We start from the raw sequence: 18,764 nt of genomic DNA, 5'->3' as shown, positions 1-18,764 counted from the left end.
TGTCCCAAAAAATAATTACTTTTTCTTTGCTTATACTCTCTTTAGGCACATATTTGACATATCTACCAGAGTTAAAGATGTGTAGAAACAACAATATTGATCAGTGAGGGATTGAAAACATTACATTTTGATTACGATATTTTTAGTTTTTTCGATCGTAGATGTATAAATAAAAGTAAAATACTATCATATCTTGTTTTAAAACTCTTTTTAAAAAATAACTTGCTCATATTAGATTTACATGTATATATTTTGATTTTCAATTTATATGTTTTATAAATATGTAGCGGTGTCGGTGTCCTATATTTTTTACATTAGCGGTGTCGTGGTGTCCATGTCCATATCGTGTCGCAGTGTCCGTGTCGGAGTCCGTACTTCATACGTTATAAGTACTACAGTAATTCACAAGACACAAGCTTCCCCTTGTTCAAGGTAGAAAAAATTAAACGAGTCAGGTATGCTCTATTTAGCATCTATGTTGAATTTAAGTTATCATTTAGCATTTATGTTATCATCGTAAATGCAAATTCTATGTTGAATAATCGTTATTGTACGTAGATATTTATATGTACTGTATAAAACTTAAATTCATATATCTCAGTTTCTATAAAAAGAAAGTTATTAAAATTACGTAAACTCATTTTATAAACACGAGTCAAATCAGTTTTATACATGTATTTCTCTTTCTATAAACATGACTCAAATCAATTTTATTGATGTATCTTTCTATGAAAAGAAAGTTATTAAAATTGGTACGTAAACTCATTTTATAAACGTGTGTCAAATCAATTTTATATATATATATATATATATATATATATATATATATATATATATATATATATATATATATATATATATATATATATATATATATAATATTAATGGTGAATTCTTCGGTACATATATTATGTGATATGTAACAGTATATTTGCTGAGGTGAATAATTTTAATTAGTTTACAAATAATATTTATTAATTTTTATATATTAAATATTATTTGTGGACCAATCAAAACCATCCACCTAAGCCGTGTACCTGTACATATCTACATAATATATGTACCAGAGTGTTCACCAATATTAATTAGATGAACACTCTACTACACGTTTTATTTAGATTATCAATATACCGTCGAAGTGGATAATTCTAATAGGTCCAAAAATTAAAACATTATTTGTAAACTTATCAAAATTATCCACACATGAATGATATAGGGCTCGTTTGGATTAACTTATTTTTGAGCTTATGCAAACAACTTATGCAATATAAATTAGATTTTATGCTATTTTATAAGTTCACAGTAGTGAAAATTGTATTTTTATAAGCTATTTTATCATAAACTACCTTGACAAACTTATAATAGTACATAAAAATTGCATAAGCTGTTTGCATAAACTCAAAAATAAGCTAATCCAAACGTGATACATGTAAAAATAAAATATGTATCAAATAATTTATCTATTAATTAATCAAACAATATGGATACATCCTTGTCTTCAAAAAATAAAATAAAATATGGATACATCCTTTTTTTTTTTTTATTATATGGATACATCCTTTACTCTTTTCGCATATTATATTATAGTATAATAAATCATTTACGTACATGTCTTGCATGCCTATAATCAAAGGATGGATACTTTTGTTTTTTGTTACATAATCAAAGATACTTTGTTTCTCCCTAAAACAAAATACTTTAAATTTTGTTTGAGTTATTGTTTATGACAAATGTATAAGATATCTTAATTTAGTGATAAAAACTTGACTTTAATATATTATTAATCTCAAAAGACATTTCAAATGGCACCTAATACATTTATAAAATGATTTATACACAGTATTATATATTATTATTAGTGATAGGATTAAATACATTTTTTGTTGTTAAAAATATAACGAATTTTAATTTTAATCTTTAAAAATGAAAAAGTGATATTTTCACCATTTAAAAATTTTCCGTTTTGTTTTTAGTCATAATGGACATCATTTTGCCAATTTTTAGCATAATATGAACAAAAATATATTTAACACAATAACACATCTTGAATAAAAAATTATCATAATTTTAATATTAACATGGAAATAAATAGTTGGTCATTAGAGATCAAAATGAAAAGTTTTAGGAAGACGAAAACATCGCATTTTTACTTTTATAAATTAAAATCAAAATTCTTTTTATTTTTAAAAATTTAAAACTTTTTTTATACTAAAGAATTCAAAACTTATTTAACCTTTAATAAAAATATGATGGTAATTTTTCCTTCTTCAGGTTTTTTAAAGATAACCCAAATAACAAAAACTATTTATGACAACAAAATCTATATATAATAAAAATTTCCTTACAATAAGAATATATAATTGTATAATAGTATTATCATAACATTATTTTCTTTGGTTGTGGGGGCTTGAGCCCCAAATATATTATGTGTATCTGTCGCTAATATTAGATCAACCCTAATAACTTACTTATAATGTTCAAATTAAAGTTCGGTATTTCAAATTAGAGTGTTGTTTTGCTTTGGATAACATTATTTTGCAGGATTTTTTATCGGATTCTTAGGTGTGGTTCGCAGACCCGGATGCAAAATATTCTGTTGGAGGGGCATATCATCTGTTGAGCCATACGGTTCCAAGGGACTTGTCAATTGATCGCGAGTTGGTTTGGAACAAGTTTGTTCTGTTGAAAATTAATACTTCGCTTGGAGGCTTCTTAGTAACAGGCTACCTTCTAAGTCCAACTTAATTGTTTGTGGTTGTTTACGTAAAGAATCAGCCATGTGCTCAGCTGGTTATGGAGTTCTAAAGGATTTTAATCATATTTTCTTGAATTGTGCTTTTTTTGGATCGATTTGGGGTGATATTTAGTTGGGTGGGTGTGTATTGTGCTCTCCCGAATAATATTATCTCTCTTGCTCATCAATTTTGTGGAGCTCACATGTTTCGTAAAGAAATCAGGTTGTGTCTTGAAGAATTTTGGTTAGCTACAGTTTGGTCTATTTGGAAAGAAAAAAAATAAGAGAGTGTTTGATCATAAGGTCTCCTCTTGTGACAGGTTAATTTTCAACATTAAGGTTCAAGTTTGATGGTTGGTTGAAGGCGACTTACATCATTGGATGAAGAATCCATCTGCTTGTTTAGATTTTACACATATGTGATATTTTGTTCCTTTTGTTGTTGACCTGTAATATCTCTTTCTTATTTTTAGGCACACCTTGGGCTTAAAGTTTATTATATACATATTTTCGATGGTCAAGATGTTATTGATTGTGAACCAATATTGGATTATTTACATAGAGCTATGGAAAAATTGCTTCGTTAACATTCCTCCGAGCCATTTTTTATTAACATAATGACATCGAGCTCTAAAGCCATGAAACAAGTAGCTGGTAAATTAAAATTGGAATTGGCACAAATTTGTAGAATTAAAAGCTCTTGCACAATTCATTTGGCTTCTTAAAAAAATAATTATAAAATAATAATTAAAATTTGAATTTATTTAAATTATTTGATTAAAATCGAACAGTCAATAAAAGAATTTATTCAAATGCGTGATCACGTTAACCTCATGTTAATCCTTTTTCTGACCAACCTCATATTAATCATACTCATTCTTCTTTTTGATCTAACACTCACATGTTCAAATAACTCAACAAGGAAACTCATTAGCACGAAGCTTCACGCCAAAGAAAAGAAATACAAATCAGGAACAACTTCATGTATTTGATTTTTGTTTTTGTGACAATGCAATTAGCTAATCTCAAAAAGAAGTTTTTTTTTTTTTTTATAAATAAATCTCAAAAATACGAAAAAAGAGAAAAAGAAATAAAAAGCCAAAATTAATGATAAATTTCAAAAAGAAGTTTTTTTTTTAAAGAATTTCAAAAAGAAGTTAAAACTACTTCTATGGATATAAACTTAAAGTGTGGTGCTAAACGGTCTCCTGAACACTAGTTAATCATACAAAAAAAAAAAGAAATAAAAAGAAAAAATTAATGATAGAAAGATTTTTTTTTTTTTTCATTTTTAATATGTTGCATTCATAAGTTTCAAGATTAATTTTCTATATTGGTATGCTTAATTAGTGCTCCGATTTTACGTTTAACATTTTCCAAAATAAATAACATTTGGACATGAAATAAATTGTGTAAAGTCTCAAATAGTATCACAAATACTTATGATTTAAATAGGTGAATCGAGATGCAGTTACGCGCAGCTGATACTTTTAGTTTATAAGAAAAAATAGGTGAATCTAAATTACTTCATGCCGGTGTAATTGCTATCACTATAGCATTTTTAGTTTAGGCAACACTTCAAAACCGCGCCCATAAAGTGAAAAAGGTAGCGGTTTCACGTGTGTTACATAGTTTCCATACCAATGGTCAATAAACCGTCCCTAAATACAGTATAAGCAACGGTTTAGCTTGTCATGTTCTCGTAAGGTGGAAAAGGCAGCGGTTTAACGTGCGTTGCATATTTTCCATATCAACAATCATTAAACCGTTCTGAAATACAGAATAAGCAACGGTTTAACATTCGAGCGTATTTCACATAGCAACTATGTAAAAACCGCACCTTAGGCAACGTTTGAAATATTTTTTTTGTTTTGGCAACGGTTAAATAAGTGTTACTTATATTTTAACAATTTTTTTTATAAATATTTTATCCTAAATATTTTTTTTTACCATAATATCAACTTAAGTATCGAGTATATATCAAAGGACCTGTGCATTCGTACGGGTCTCTAAACTAGTTTACTTTAGGGTAAAATATGTTTTCCATTATAAAACAAAATGTTTTAGTCCATACTTTTATAATGAGTTTTGGTTTTAATCTCTGTAAAATAAAAACATTTGTTTTTATTTTATAAAATTTGTTCTTTTGTTTTTAGTCTCCAATGAGCAAAATTTTGACATTTTAACGCCAATATTTTGACATTTTTATGTTCAAAATGATCTATATTATATTTATGTATCATGTTAAACCGCTGCCCATAGCAAAGGCTACGGCTGTATAGAGTGCGCTACGAAAACCATTGCTAAACAGTTGCCTTATGATATAGGTACGCTTTTTTGGCTTTACCAATGGTTTTTGCCTACTGCTTAATCTTCAAAATGTTGTAGTGTGTACTTCACTTTCTCAAACCATCTCCAATGGTGTAGTACCTATTAGGTACTTATGATACTTATTAGGTACTACTATTGGAGTACCACCCATTTGAATACCTATTATGTACTACTTCTAAAATAATAACCTTCTCTCTCTCCTCTTGGACCCACCTTATTTTTCATTAAAATATTCTTTTTATGGGCCCACTTTATTTTATATATTCAATTTGAATTAATGGTACAAAAACACAAATATTTTTTGTACATCACAAAAGCACAATTTTTGAATTGGCATGCCTCTACAAAAATTTAATGTCAACCATATAGATGTTGGTGCAATATTCGGTAAATAGAACCTAATATAATATGGGGTATTATTTAGCCGATGATATTTATCCACAATGGGCTACACTTGTCAAGACAATTCCAATGCCACAAGGAGATAAAAGAAAATTGTTTGCCCAACATCAAGAAGCAGCAAGAAAGGACGTGGGCGTGCATTTGGAGTGCTTCAATCTCGATTCGCAATTGTATGTGGCCTGGTGCGTAATTGGCATATGGATACAATTAAACGTATATTATATGCATGCATTATATTGCATAGCATGATTGTGGAAAACGAACGATACACATATGCTGGTCATTTTAATTATTCTTATGATCAGCCCCCAACAATGATGTTTCAACAAATGACACACATAATGGTCCTCATCCAAATCTCGCACCATACCTTCAAATAAGAGCACAAATTCAAGATAGGCGAGCTCATCTTCAACATGATCTTGTCGAGCATATTTGGCAACGTTTTGGGCATGATGATCAACAAAATTAATTGTTTTTAAAATTATGTAATGTTATTTTAAATTATTTTTTAATTATGTAATTCTTAAAATTTGGCAATATTATTTTAAATTAAATTTTGAATTTTAATTATTTTTCCAATTATAAAAAAAATAATACATATTAATTTTGTAATTTTATCATTCAATCAATTTATATTATAAAATATATAATTAAATAATAAGTTATTGTAATGATGTGAAATTATTGATGGGACCCATTTTAGAACTTTTTAAGAAGTGCTCCATTGGAGGGGTTGAGTACCTATTAGTTACTATTATTAAAAAATAATAAATTAGTGATGTGTCCATGTGAGACCCATTTAAGTACTCAAAGTTAGAGTGCTCCATTGTAAATGCTCTTACAACACAAAAGGTTAATTTTTTACTACACAGATGACTTATTAAATAAACAATTAATTGAGTTAGACTTTTTTTCTCTTTTCATAGGATATTAAGAACATTTAATTAATAGAAATTTCTACTAAACTATGGATATTAAAAAAATGTGTTAGACTACTAAATTGATGTGTTAATTTTATATATTTTCTCCTATAATTATTAATATGATAATAGGAGAAAATGTGTGTACAATTTTATAAAGAAATTATTAGGACACGTAAAATTTTATAAAATATGTCCATAAATCTTAACTCAACTGATAAAAATGTCAAAATTATTAGTGTCGGACGTCATAATTGGGGTTCGAACCCCGGTCACTCCACTTTGTGTGTGAGTTTTCAATAACTTTGTCATTTCGTCTATCAACAAACAAAATTTATATAAAATATTATATTTTTTTTGGTAAGATAAAATATAATATTTTATATTAATAACATAGAAAAATTGAAAAAGAGTTTGTTTATTATAAATAGAAACCAAAGGTGTAACAAAAACAAAAAAATAAGAAACCAAAAAAACACCATCTCAAAAAATATGATTCTCAACAACATTGGCGCTGCATTTTGTTACATCAACCTGCCACGACCCGACCCGAAACATGAAACCCGAATATTTTCTTCCCGCTTTTACTGCCGGCGTGATCCACCACCGTCTCCGGCGAAGGTACATTGGAAGAAGAAAGATGTAAAGCCTCAATCAATATGCACCGCCGATGAACTTCACCACATCACTGTTCCAAACTCCAATTGGAAACTTGCTCTTTGGCGTTATCTTCCTTCTCCAAAGGTTCACAAAGTTCTTAACTTTATGGTTTCGTTGAATACCCTTTTCACAATGCACTGATATATTTTCTGGGTTTTTTTCAATTTCATTATTTATATCGAAAATCAAAGGAAAAAAAATAAAATTACACCGACACTCATATGTTTGCATCAATAATAATTTAAAAAATGACATAATTTAATGTAATCATGTGTGTCGGTGTCATCGGTTGTGTCTTGGTCGGACATTGGGAGATGTTTAATCTGAGAAGTGTTTGTCCTTCATTGCAAAAAAAAAAAAAACTTCAGTTATAGCATGTAATCATATGTGTCGGTGTCGTCAAGAGTGTCAGACACTGAGAGACACCTGAACCGAGGAGTGTTCGTGTTTCGTAGAAAAAAAAACTTCACTTATAAGTTATAGCATATATTTCATGTTAGTTTCTAAACATGGTGTCAAATTCATTTCTAACTAATTGCTTATTTTTGAAATCCCAGGTGAATTTGTTAAGGTTTTATTAAAGGTATAAATAAGGTTTTGTATGATGTATGTATTGTGCAGGCTCCTTTGAGGAATCACCCACTTTTGTTATTGTCAGGTGTTGCAACCAATGCTATTGGCTATGATCTCTCTCCTGAGGTGAGGTTATGCTATGTTTCTCTTCCATTGAAAAGCAATACAAATTATTTATTTTTATATCTATTGGAGAATGACTAAGGGCCTGTTTGGATTTGGCTTATTTTTGAGCTTATGCAAATAAATAAAATTTTGTGTTAATTCATAAGTTTTCGCTGACAAAAATTGTATCTTTATAAGCTCTTTTCTCATAAACTACCTTGAAAAGCTTATAATAATAATACATAAAAGCTTATTTATTTGCATAAGCTCAATAATAAGCCAATCCAAATGGGCCCTAACTGCGTGATTGGATTGGCTGTGAGTTTTGCGAAATCATTGTGGCACCATGATTTTGTTGAAGCTCCAATATGTAGCTTATGTCAAAATCGTGGTGGTCCGCTGTGATTTTGGCAAACTCACCTGCAATCCAAACATACACCAAAACATTAATCTTGTAGTCATAGCATGGTACTGTAAGGTTAATTTGCGACGTGGTAGCATTGACTTTGTAGTTACGTACTTATGTCATAATCCTTGATATTGTAGAAAATTGTGCCTGATACAATTCAAATTTTGGAGAATGACCAAGTGCATGTTTGAATTGGTTGTGAGCATGACGAAATCACTGTGGCACCGTGATTTTGTTGAAGCTCCAATATGTAGCTTATTCCAAAATCAGGGTGGTCCACTATGATTCTTTCAAACTCACCTATAATCTAAACATGCGCTAAAACATTAATCTCGTAATCATAGCATACTACTTTCATTTTATCAGTACAATTTGCGCACTTAAATTTAAATCTTTAGCTTAGTGTAACCTAGCATCAATGTTGCTAAGTGCATGTTGTTTGTGTTCAGGCTTCATTTGCTCGGTACATGTCGGCACAAGGATTTGATACATGGACACTTGAGGTTCGAGGTGCTGGGTTGAGCACATATGCAGACAGCGTGGAAGAAGATGAGGAGTCGCTCAAGAAATTGTCTGAAACAGATTCTGCAAATAACGATGGTAATAGCAGTGATTTTGAAAGAGCATTGGGATTTAAAAACCTTAGTGCTTCCTTTGAGGCAGAAGTTTCTCAAATGAAAAGGAGAGGATCAGAGGCTGAGGAACTATGCCCAACAGCTAGGTTGGTGGAGATTTTTACAAGGATGTCTGATAGCCTTGCAAGCATACTTGGTCGGGGTTAGCGACGTAAACTTGGTAGCTTGTCATTTTTAACATTGTGTCATCATATAAACACTAACAAAGTAAAAAATTGTTTGTTTTTTCTTCTTCCAGATTTGTTAGGAGAGAGAAAGGATTCTGCAATTGTTAGTCAAATCAAGGATTTCAATCGGAGACTTCAAACTATGATCGGAGGTCAGAACCGTTTTAATACAACATTAGAAGAACTTCAGAAACAGATAGATTTGATTGTCAAGTATGATTGGGACTTCGATCATTATCTCGAAGAGGACATACCTGCTGCGGTGAGGCAGACATTCCATTGTGATACATTATTTTTAATTTTGGCGAAAGTTTCACTTTATCTCTCTTCACGAGTTTTGGAATATGAATTTCAGATTATATCATTAAATTTGTTTCTCAAATTCTTTTGTTAAACTCTTGTACATTAGATGGCGTATATAAAGGGTCAATGCCAACCAAGGGATGGAAAATTGCTTGCAATTGGTCACTCAATGGGTGGTATCTTGCTTTATGCAAAGCTTTCGCGTTGTAGTAAGTCCAACTGATCTGTTGTTTTATTTCTTCTGTAACTATGATGCTGCGTTACTTTTCGTTCATGATGTATGTGACAGATCTTTCAAAAATATAATTTTCTTGCTGTGCAAGCTTGCTTACAACATTATTTTATTTTGATATCGTGCAAGCCTTTAACTATACTAGCATGCTAAATATTACTGAGCTACAACATTCCTGAATTTTCAACAATCACGGAAAGTATATCATTAGTGTGTCGGATGTATCATTTTATTGTGTTTTCAATGTTTTGTGATTAGTGGAGGAACCTCTTTGCAAATTAAAGTATTTCCTGGAGTCAATGCCATGGTCAATATTTCCTCTCATTCTCTATATAAATTCTATGACAGGTTTTGATGGAAAAGATTCTGAGTTTGCATCAGTTGTTACTTTGGCTTCATCGCTCGACTATACACCTTCAAGAACTTCTCTTAATTGGCTTTTACCTTTGGTAAGTCATAAAAAATCGGATTGCAGGTGATGATATGTATCGCGAGGACAATAAAATAACTATGGAGATTGTATTCTTGTTTGCAGGTACAACCTGTTCAGGCTTTAAACGTTCCTGCTATTCCAGTTGGACCACTGATTGCTTCTGTGTACCCTCTTGCGAGATATCCTCCGTATGTTTTATCTTGGCTAAATTCTCAGATTTCTGCTCAAAATATGATGGATCAAAAGTTGTATGAGAAACTTGTTTTTAACAACTTCGGTAAGTTCCAATTTTTTTGTGTTCCATTGTTTGTTTCTCAACTTTTATTCAATCTTAATATATCAAATCTATTAATGTTAAATAAATGTCATTCTTGTCATCAAACGACAAATCCATACACAGAAGAGTGTCAAGGCCCTGTTTGGATAAACAGTTTAATTAAGCGCTTATCATATATTTGTTTATGTATAAGCTATTTCTGTAACAAAAAATAAGTTAAAGCCAAATGGTTTTCATCTAAGCTATAAGCTGTTTTCATAAACTATCCCATTGAGTTTATGGAAATAAGCTGAAAACAGCTTATGAACATGTGTTTATGTAAAGTGTTTATGTCAGTAGATAAGCTTGAATAAGTCAATCCAAATATTTCTCTTCTCAACTTTTGATTGATTCACAATTGATGATTGGCAGGTACTGTGCCTTCTAAGCTTCTCTTGCAGTTGAAAACAGTTTTACAGAAAGGTGGTTTACGTGACAGGAGCGGTGCTTTCTTCTACAAGGATCATCTTAGCGAAAGTAAAGTTCCTGTTTTAGCAATTGCTGGTGACAAGGACTTAATCTGTCCCCCAGAAGCTGTATACGGTATTAAAAGTTCACTAACTAATCCATTAAATGCTTAACTCTCTTTTTCTCTCCAAAACAAAAATAATTTTGTTCGTTGCAATGAGCATAACATAATCATAAATGTCAAGCAGAAACGGTGAAGCTTATTCCTAAGGATCTGGTTACATACAAAGTCTTTGGGGAGTCTGGAGGTCCACACTATGCCCACTATGACTTAGTCGGTGGCCGATCGGTATGGTTTTCCACTTATTATTATCGAGAAAATATACTATATATTTGAAAGGTTAGGGTCCTCTACAATTACTAGATTGTTTCAGTAGAAGAGAGAAAGACACAACGTAGTATTATTTTATTGATGGTGTCTTTCTTTCGGTTACTGACCATCCAGTAACTAGAGAGGATCCATACCCATATTTGAACCTGTTGAAAGATATGAGTGATGAAAGACATAATAAAATCTGTATGCGGAGAATATTATATAAAATATGGGTGAGAATTGATCCAAAGACAAATAGTAGAGTCATCTATCAATTGATCATTTGAAGTAAATGCGGTTGGAGTGTCGGAGATGTTTAGTATCATCATGGTTATCTCTTAGAATAACAATATCGTCTGCATAAACAAAATAAATGCATTGATTTGTCGAGGAATATTTGTAAAACGCCGAATTGTGTCATGTTAAACTCTTAGTCTCGAGGAACAGCATTAATTTAGTCAAACCATACTCCAAGACTTCGCTTCAGACCCGTAAGAGACTTTATGCAGCTTACAAACGAAACTACACAACTCCCCTGAGCAATGAACCTGGGCGGTGGCTCCATATAAACTTCCTCAACAAAATCACCAAATAGAAAAGCGTGTTTTATTTCCAAATGACGAAGAGTCAGTTGCGCACGGTGGTCATGGATAAGAATAGAAAAACATGTCATGTTTTCTACTGGAGAGAAAGTATCCCATTATTGAAACCAAAAATTTTAATATAAAAACTTTTAACGATCAATCTTACCACCTTGATTGTAAATATTCAATGATAGAAAACCATAGATGAGAGAGTGCTTCATGCACATTCTTAGGAATAGACACATAAGAGTTGACAAATACAAATGCACAGTGGAAGAAACATATAACTCTATAACTCGTGAAGTTAAAAGCGGGATAACGATTTTGAGTAGAACTGGTACCTTTTTGAAGAGCTATAGGCAAGTCCATGAGTATCTCAAATTGGTTTGGAACGAGTTGATGAATTGGTGCAAGAGATGAAACACCTGGCTCTTCAGTGATAACTTCTTCTGATAGTGTATATGAGGCTGAAGAGTCAATAACAAATGGAATATAATTTGGAATGAGTAATATCTAGGAGATAAACTTTTGTATCACCGGTGAAGTGAAGAAAGGAGTATCTTCACCTACCGGCGAGACTTTCTAATGTTGAGCACATCTCACAGAGCTTTCTGTGTGTGCAATTGATGGGATGTAGATCAGCCAAATACTGCTCTTGTCGTGTAGCTTTCATATAAAAACTTGTTAGCATTTCTTTGAGGGACTGCGACGAATGTGTCCTTAAATGTGTTTGAATATGACGAGTGATATTATGAGTCATTAAAAAATGGATTTATAGTTGCTTTAATTACTTTAATTGTAACATAATTATCCAAAAAAAACAAGGGTAATACTATTTATTACAAAACCTGAAGCAAAGAAACACAAGAATAACACTACCCATAACCCATGTATTATGTGAAAACCCAATTTTATCCTTTCCTAATCCAAAAGGTTCTCTGTCGTGTGTTTCTTCTCCGTAAGAAATAAGCCTGTAATTTTGTTCATCTGTATTGTTTCTAACACTAGCAACTTGAATTTTAAAAATGAATATTCTTAATTTTTACTTTTATTCTTCAATTGCAGGCAGCAGATCAACTGTATCCTTGTATAATTGAATTCCTCATTCATCATGACAAGGCTTAATCCATTGCTCTTTCAAAATACAATTCTTCTATACATCTAGAATAGGAGTATATATATAGGATATGTACACATGTAACTGTAAATAGAGTATACAAGGTGACAGTTATCTCAAGTACTCTGCACAAATCCTGTGAAGGTTGTACTAAATCATTCTGAAGTTGTAAAGTTTGGAAACTAAGTTGAAGTGAAGTTGTAATGAACTATGTTCTGTCAGAATTAAGTTATTTGTTAACTTTTCGAATGCACCATTTCTTTACTTAGATCAGTTATTGTCTTGGTAAACTAAGGAAGGTATCCTCAACACGCAGAGTCTCACATCTGCTTAGATCAGTTATTTTGTTGGTAAACTAAGGAAGGTGTCCTCCACACGTAGAGTCTCACATCTGATGAGATATAAAGACTCAACTTATAAGATGGTTATGTAAAGTTAAGTTAAGCTTTATACAAATTTTAAAATGATATCAAAGTTTATCCAATACCCATTGGGTCACTCTCTAATGAACCACTCAAGTCACATACCTGATGTCCAAATTTAGACGTGAATGAATGTGCGAAGAGTCTCACATTATATGAAATATGTCCAAATATGATCATTTTATAAGTTCACACTAGTGAAAATTGTAATTTTATAAGCTATTTTATCATAAACTACCTTGACAAACTTATAATAATATATAAAAATTACATAAGCTGTTTGCATAAGCTCTAAAAAAAGCTGGGTCAAACGAGCCCTTAAACTATCAAAAAGTTAATATTATAGATTTATAATTTAATCAAAGTACAAATTTTAATATAATAATAATAATAATAATAATAATAATAATAATAATAATAGTAGTAAAAATAATATACATATTTACTTAAATAGGTTGGCCTAATAAGCTTAAAAGATTTTTTTAATGGTCTGTAGTCTGACATTTTTGGCTAAGTAAGTTTATAAAAAATACATTGACCTACTCCATTTAAAGATATAGTTATGCCTAACCTGAGCCTATGTAGGCTAGGCTGTAGGTCCCTGTAGGCCGGCATGACCTGGCCTATTCATGTTAAGAAGTCCTATGTCAGTTGCTAGATGGCCTGAATATGTATTTATAAAGTAGAGACAAATTATCGCTTTAGAAGTCGATTTTGTAAGGGTGAGTTAAGTCCAATATAAAAATCTAAGATGGTATCAGAGCTCTCCACGATCCGCTAGACCGCCTGTATTAGGTTTCTGATCGGGCCCCATCCACCATTTATATGTGTGCCTCAAGCCCAATAGCGCTGGGGGCGATGGTGTTTGTTAAGAAATCCCACATCAGTTGCGAAATGACATGAATATGTGTTTATAAAGTAGAGTTGAGTTAGGCTCAACTCCCAATTCTAAGAATTCCCAAACGTAAAGGAGAGGTTATATATCACATAAGGAGAGTAAAGTTAAAAAAGAAAAAGATTGTGTGCAGAGAATTTGATCGGAGAGAGGGAGAACCTACACACAAATATAACCACAACAAAGAAATTGAGATAATAAATTTTTTTCCATTTCACTCAAGATTATGAAAGTTGAAAAGTGAAAATGTGAATTTGTGTTGAGTGTACAAATGTAAAGTCTAAGTTAATAGTTTTGGTTAATTTTTATGGGTCAAAAATAAATATATAAAATAAAAATTTGCTTGCAATAAGAATATAGTATAATAGTAATATCATAAAATTCTTTTCTTTGGTAGTGGGGGGCCTGATTGGGGTGTACGTGGGCCGGATTAGGTTGAGTTTGACCAAAACCAAAACCCGAATCACGTAGGATATTCCGGATTGGGTCGATGAAAATAACCACCTATTATAACATTGGGCCGGATTGGGTAAATCCACTAATTTCCGGGTTGGATTGGGTTGGGTAGTGGGTTACCCAAATTATTTTTCTATTTTTTTTATATTAAATATTTAATTGTCGAATCATCATATTTTTTCATAAAATTATTCAACCATTGTATTTTCTTGAAGTGTAACTTTTTTCACTATAAAAAATAATCACCTATTTTTCGTGTAAACCCACTAATTTACGGGTTAGATAGTTTGCTACCCAAATAATTTTTTTTTGCTTTTTTTAATATCAAATGACTAAATGATGAATTATAATATATGTTTATGAAAATTATTCAAGCTTTTCATTTTATTTTGTTAAATAGTGCGATAAATTATCATATTTGTTTATAAAAATTATTCAATCTTTATATTTTCCTAAACAATAGTATAACTTATTTTCAATATAAGAATATTTAATGATCAAATGGAAAAGTCTTTAGTATTTTCATAAAAAATATTTCAAAAAACATAGCATTATTAGGTAAGTGAGTTTTTTGGGTTGGGTCCGGTTTTATCCGTAACCCACTTTTTTTTATGGATTTTTCATTTATGAAATCCATATCCACCCACTTGTCCGATCCAACCCACTTTTTTGGGTTGGATTGGGTGGGTTTGATCGGGTCAACCGGATTTGCCCAATCCATGTACACCCCTAGGCCTGATCCCCAAATACATAAAAATTATGTGTGCATTCCTATCCTCCACGATCCGTTGGACTGTCTGCTATCAAGTTTTGATTGGGTCATTTACCATTTATATCTGCTCCCCAAGTTCAATAGCAATGGGTGCGGGGGGTTTGTTAATAAGTCTCACGTCGGTTGCGAGATGACTTGGATATGCGTTTATAAAGTAGAGGCAATCCGCATTTTATAAGCAGGTTTTGTGAGTATGGGTTAGACCAAACTTTCAATTCTAAAATGGTATCAAAGTCTTTCCACGATCCGTTGGATCGCCTGTTATCACCCACTATTTATATTTGCGTCTCAAACCCAAGGCGTGAGGGAGGTGTATTAAGAAGTTGACATTAATTGTGTTACATTGATAATGCGTGATCACGTTAACCTCACGTTAATTCTTCTTTTTGGATAAAGGATCCACGCATGTCTAACACTCGTTCAAATAACATCGAAACTCATTAACACACGAAGCTTTACGCCAAAACAAAGAAATAGTACAAAGCAAAGAAATAGTACAAATCAGAAACAACTTCATGTGTTTGATTTTTTGTGACGATGCATCAAAATCAGTGTTTAAATGGTCAATGGTTTAGTTTTTTCAACATTTAAAATTAAGCTACATTTCACGCAAAGCTAATTGCAATTTGTTCACATCTCAAAAACAAAGTTAAAAGAACTTCTTTTCTTTTATTTAAGTGTTTTTTTTTTTCTTCAAAATTTTTTATTTTTATTTTTCTTAATTGCACATTTAGTCTCTTATGTTTATTTTAAGTTTTAAGTTGGTCCCTTATGTTTTAAAAGTTTTAAGTTGAATCCTTATGTTTATTTTAGGTTTCAAGTTGTTCCCTTATGTTTTAAACATTTCAAGTTGGTCCCTCAAATTTCAAAAATTTGAATTAGTTAGGATTAACTAATTCAAATTTCCGAAACTTGAGGGACTAATTTGAAACATTTAAAAACTTGAGGGACCAATTTGAAACTTTTAAAACATAAGAGACTAATTTGAAACAAAATAAACATAAGGGACCGACTTGAAACCTAAAATAAACATAAGAGACCAAATGTACAATTAAATATTTTTTTATTGTATTCAAATTTTAAGATATCTTTTCGACTATATAAGTTTCACATCATCACTTTTTAATGTAAGTTTCATTGTAACTCTTCATTTCAAATACAAGATAATACGAGAGATAAATAACACTCGAGTTGGTGCCAAACTCCAAAGTTTATTAACTAAATTATTCTTGATATTTCTTGATATATTTCAAAATCTATAAAAATCTATTTATACACAAAATAAGAAACTAATTTCCTATAGTTAGTAGTGTCAAAAAAAATACTTCCCTATGGTTAATCTAGCATAATAAACTAAGATAATATAATATGAAACTAAATTCTCTATTATTACTCTAGCATAACAAACTAAGATAAAACTTCATTCCTATCACAAGATCATCACCTCTCATTTTCAAGATATGTTTCATTCTAAACATAATTTTTATCTCAAATACATACAAATTTGAACGTTAGAGTGTTTGCAAATAAACCTTTACCATTGGTGTCGAAGATCTGAATTCCAGTCAAACATCATTGTCAAATAGTTTTCTTCCATTATAAGCTATTACCATTATGAGTTTGAGTTCCATCATGATGGAAACATAAAACTATGAAAAATAGACTAAAAATAAGATTTGGACATGAAATAAATTGTAAGTCTCAAATATATCACAAATACTCCATCCGGCCTCATATATATATTTGGACTAAATACATTATTTTTTTAATGAATCTAAAAATATAACTTTTGCTTATATATGAAGTCGGAGGAAGTACGATAAAAGTTCATTTGGTGAATCTAAATTGTCTCATATCGGTGTAATTATATCGGTATAATTGTTGTGTCTAATTTTCTTACAACACCAAAGGTTAATTTTTTGCAACACAAGTTACTTATTAAATAAAGAATTAATTCTTCTTTTCTGCCTTATTATGAAAACATTTAATAAAAAGTTACATATATTAAAAAAAGTGTTAGAATAATAAATTGATGAGTTTAATTGTTGTGTACTGTCAGTGTAAAAATTCTTTATACATGCATCCAATGATATGTTGCCATATCATTTAATGAACGTAACACATCATGTGTTTTTAAATACCATACATGATGTGTTGGTATATTATTGGACGTATCTGTAAAATAATTTTATACTGACGGTGCATATAAATTAAATTCTAAATTGATATAGTATGTGTTAATTATATATATTTTTCTCTATAACTATTATGTCATAAGAGGATAAATGTATTTACATATTTTAGTGATACATGCTTGAAAAAAAAATTTAGTGATACATTAAATATAAATATTTTTTTTTATTTTTTTTGTGAAGTTAAATATAAATATTTTATCTACAAGTTTTAATTCAACTGACAAAATATCAATGTTGTTTAATTAAATGTCTTTAAAAATCACCATTTTTTTTTTTTTTTGGTGATAAAATCACCATTTTATTTTATAAAGAAATATTAAAACACGTTTTTTTTTTGACAAAAAAAATATTAAAACACGTTGATTTTTATAAAATAAAATATATTATATTTTTTCTTGGTAAGGTAAATATATTATTATATTAAGAACAAAGAAAATTTGAAAAAGAGTTTTATTATAAATAGAAACCAAAGGAGCACAGGAAAAAAGCATCTCAACTCAAATACAAGAAAAATCAAATAAGAAAGATGAACATTGGCGCTGCATTTTATTCCATGAACCTGCCACGGCCCGACCCGAAATATGAAACCCGAATCATTTCTTCCCGCTTTTACTGCCGGCGTGATCCACCACCGTCTCCGGTGAAGGTACATTGGAAGAAGAAAGATGTAAAGCCACAATCAATATGCACCGCTGATGAGCTTCATCACATCACTGTTCCAAACTCTAATTGGAAACTTGCTCTTTGGCGTTACCTTCCTTCTCCAAAGGTTCACAAAGTTCTCAACTTTATGGTTTCTTTGAATACACCTTTTAACAATGCAATGATATATATTCTGGGTTTTTCTCAAATTCATTGTTTATATCGAAAATCAAAGGAAAAAACAAAACAAAAAAAAGTTATGAAGCACATACCTGACATCGGACACCGGACACGACACTGACATGTTAACACCGATAATAATTTTAAAAATGACATAATTTAATGTAATTATTGTAATCATATGTGTTAGTCTCGGTGTCGTCAATTGTGTCTTTGTCAGAACACCGGAAGACACCTGATCCAAGAAGTGTTTGTGTTTCATAGCAAAAAAAACTTCACGTATAGCATATTTCATGTTAGTTTCTTAAAATGGTGTCAAATTCATTTCTAACTAATAACTATTTTTTTTGTTGCAATATTGCATTACTAATTTTGAAATTCTAAGGTGAATGTGTTAAGGTTTTGTTAAAGGTGTATAATAAGGTTTTGTATGATGTATGTATTGTGCAGGCTCCTTTGAGGAATCACCCGCTTTTGTTATTGTCAGGTGTTGCAAC

General features: G+C 30.7%; 2 protein-coding genes across 3 annotated transcripts; both read left to right on the top strand.

Annotated features, from left to right (window-relative positions):
- The first annotated feature begins 5,473 nt into the window (after positions 1-5,473).
- LOC123885881 lies at positions 5,474-5,939 on the top strand. Its single transcript, XM_045935221.1, has 2 exons — positions 5,474-5,660; positions 5,773-5,939. Exons 1-2 carry the CDS (start codon positions 5,474-5,476, stop codon positions 5,937-5,939), a joined length of 354 nt encoding a protein of 117 aa, XP_045791177.1.
- Positions 5,940-6,842: 903 nt separating this feature from the next.
- Positions 6,843-12,951, top strand: LOC123887381. Of its 2 annotated transcripts, none has more exons than XM_045936706.1 (10): positions 6,843-7,134; positions 7,672-7,749; positions 8,587-8,908; positions 9,011-9,201; positions 9,349-9,451; positions 9,823-9,923; positions 10,010-10,184; positions 10,596-10,766; positions 10,880-10,980; positions 12,654-12,951. In XM_045936706.1, exons 1-10 carry the CDS (start codon positions 6,883-6,885, stop codon positions 12,711-12,713), a joined length of 1,554 nt encoding a protein of 517 aa, XP_045792662.1. In that variant the 5' UTR covers positions 6,843-6,882; the 3' UTR covers positions 12,714-12,951. The 2 variants fall into 2 exon arrangements, with proteins under 2 accessions (XP_045792662.1, XP_045792661.1); XM_045936705.1 differs by having other exon boundaries at positions 8,587-8,914; positions 12,654-12,946.
- The last annotated feature ends 5,813 nt before the right edge of the window (positions 12,952-18,764 follow it).

This window comes from Trifolium pratense, linkage group LG5, assembly GCF_020283565.1.
Source record: "Trifolium pratense cultivar HEN17-A07 linkage group LG5, ARS_RC_1.1, whole genome shotgun sequence".
In the NCBI taxonomy this organism is placed as follows: domain Eukaryota; kingdom Viridiplantae; phylum Streptophyta; class Magnoliopsida; order Fabales; family Fabaceae; genus Trifolium; species Trifolium pratense.
The sequence above is the reverse complement of the archived record's forward strand: the minus strand, read 5'-3'. Positions and strand labels throughout refer to the sequence as shown.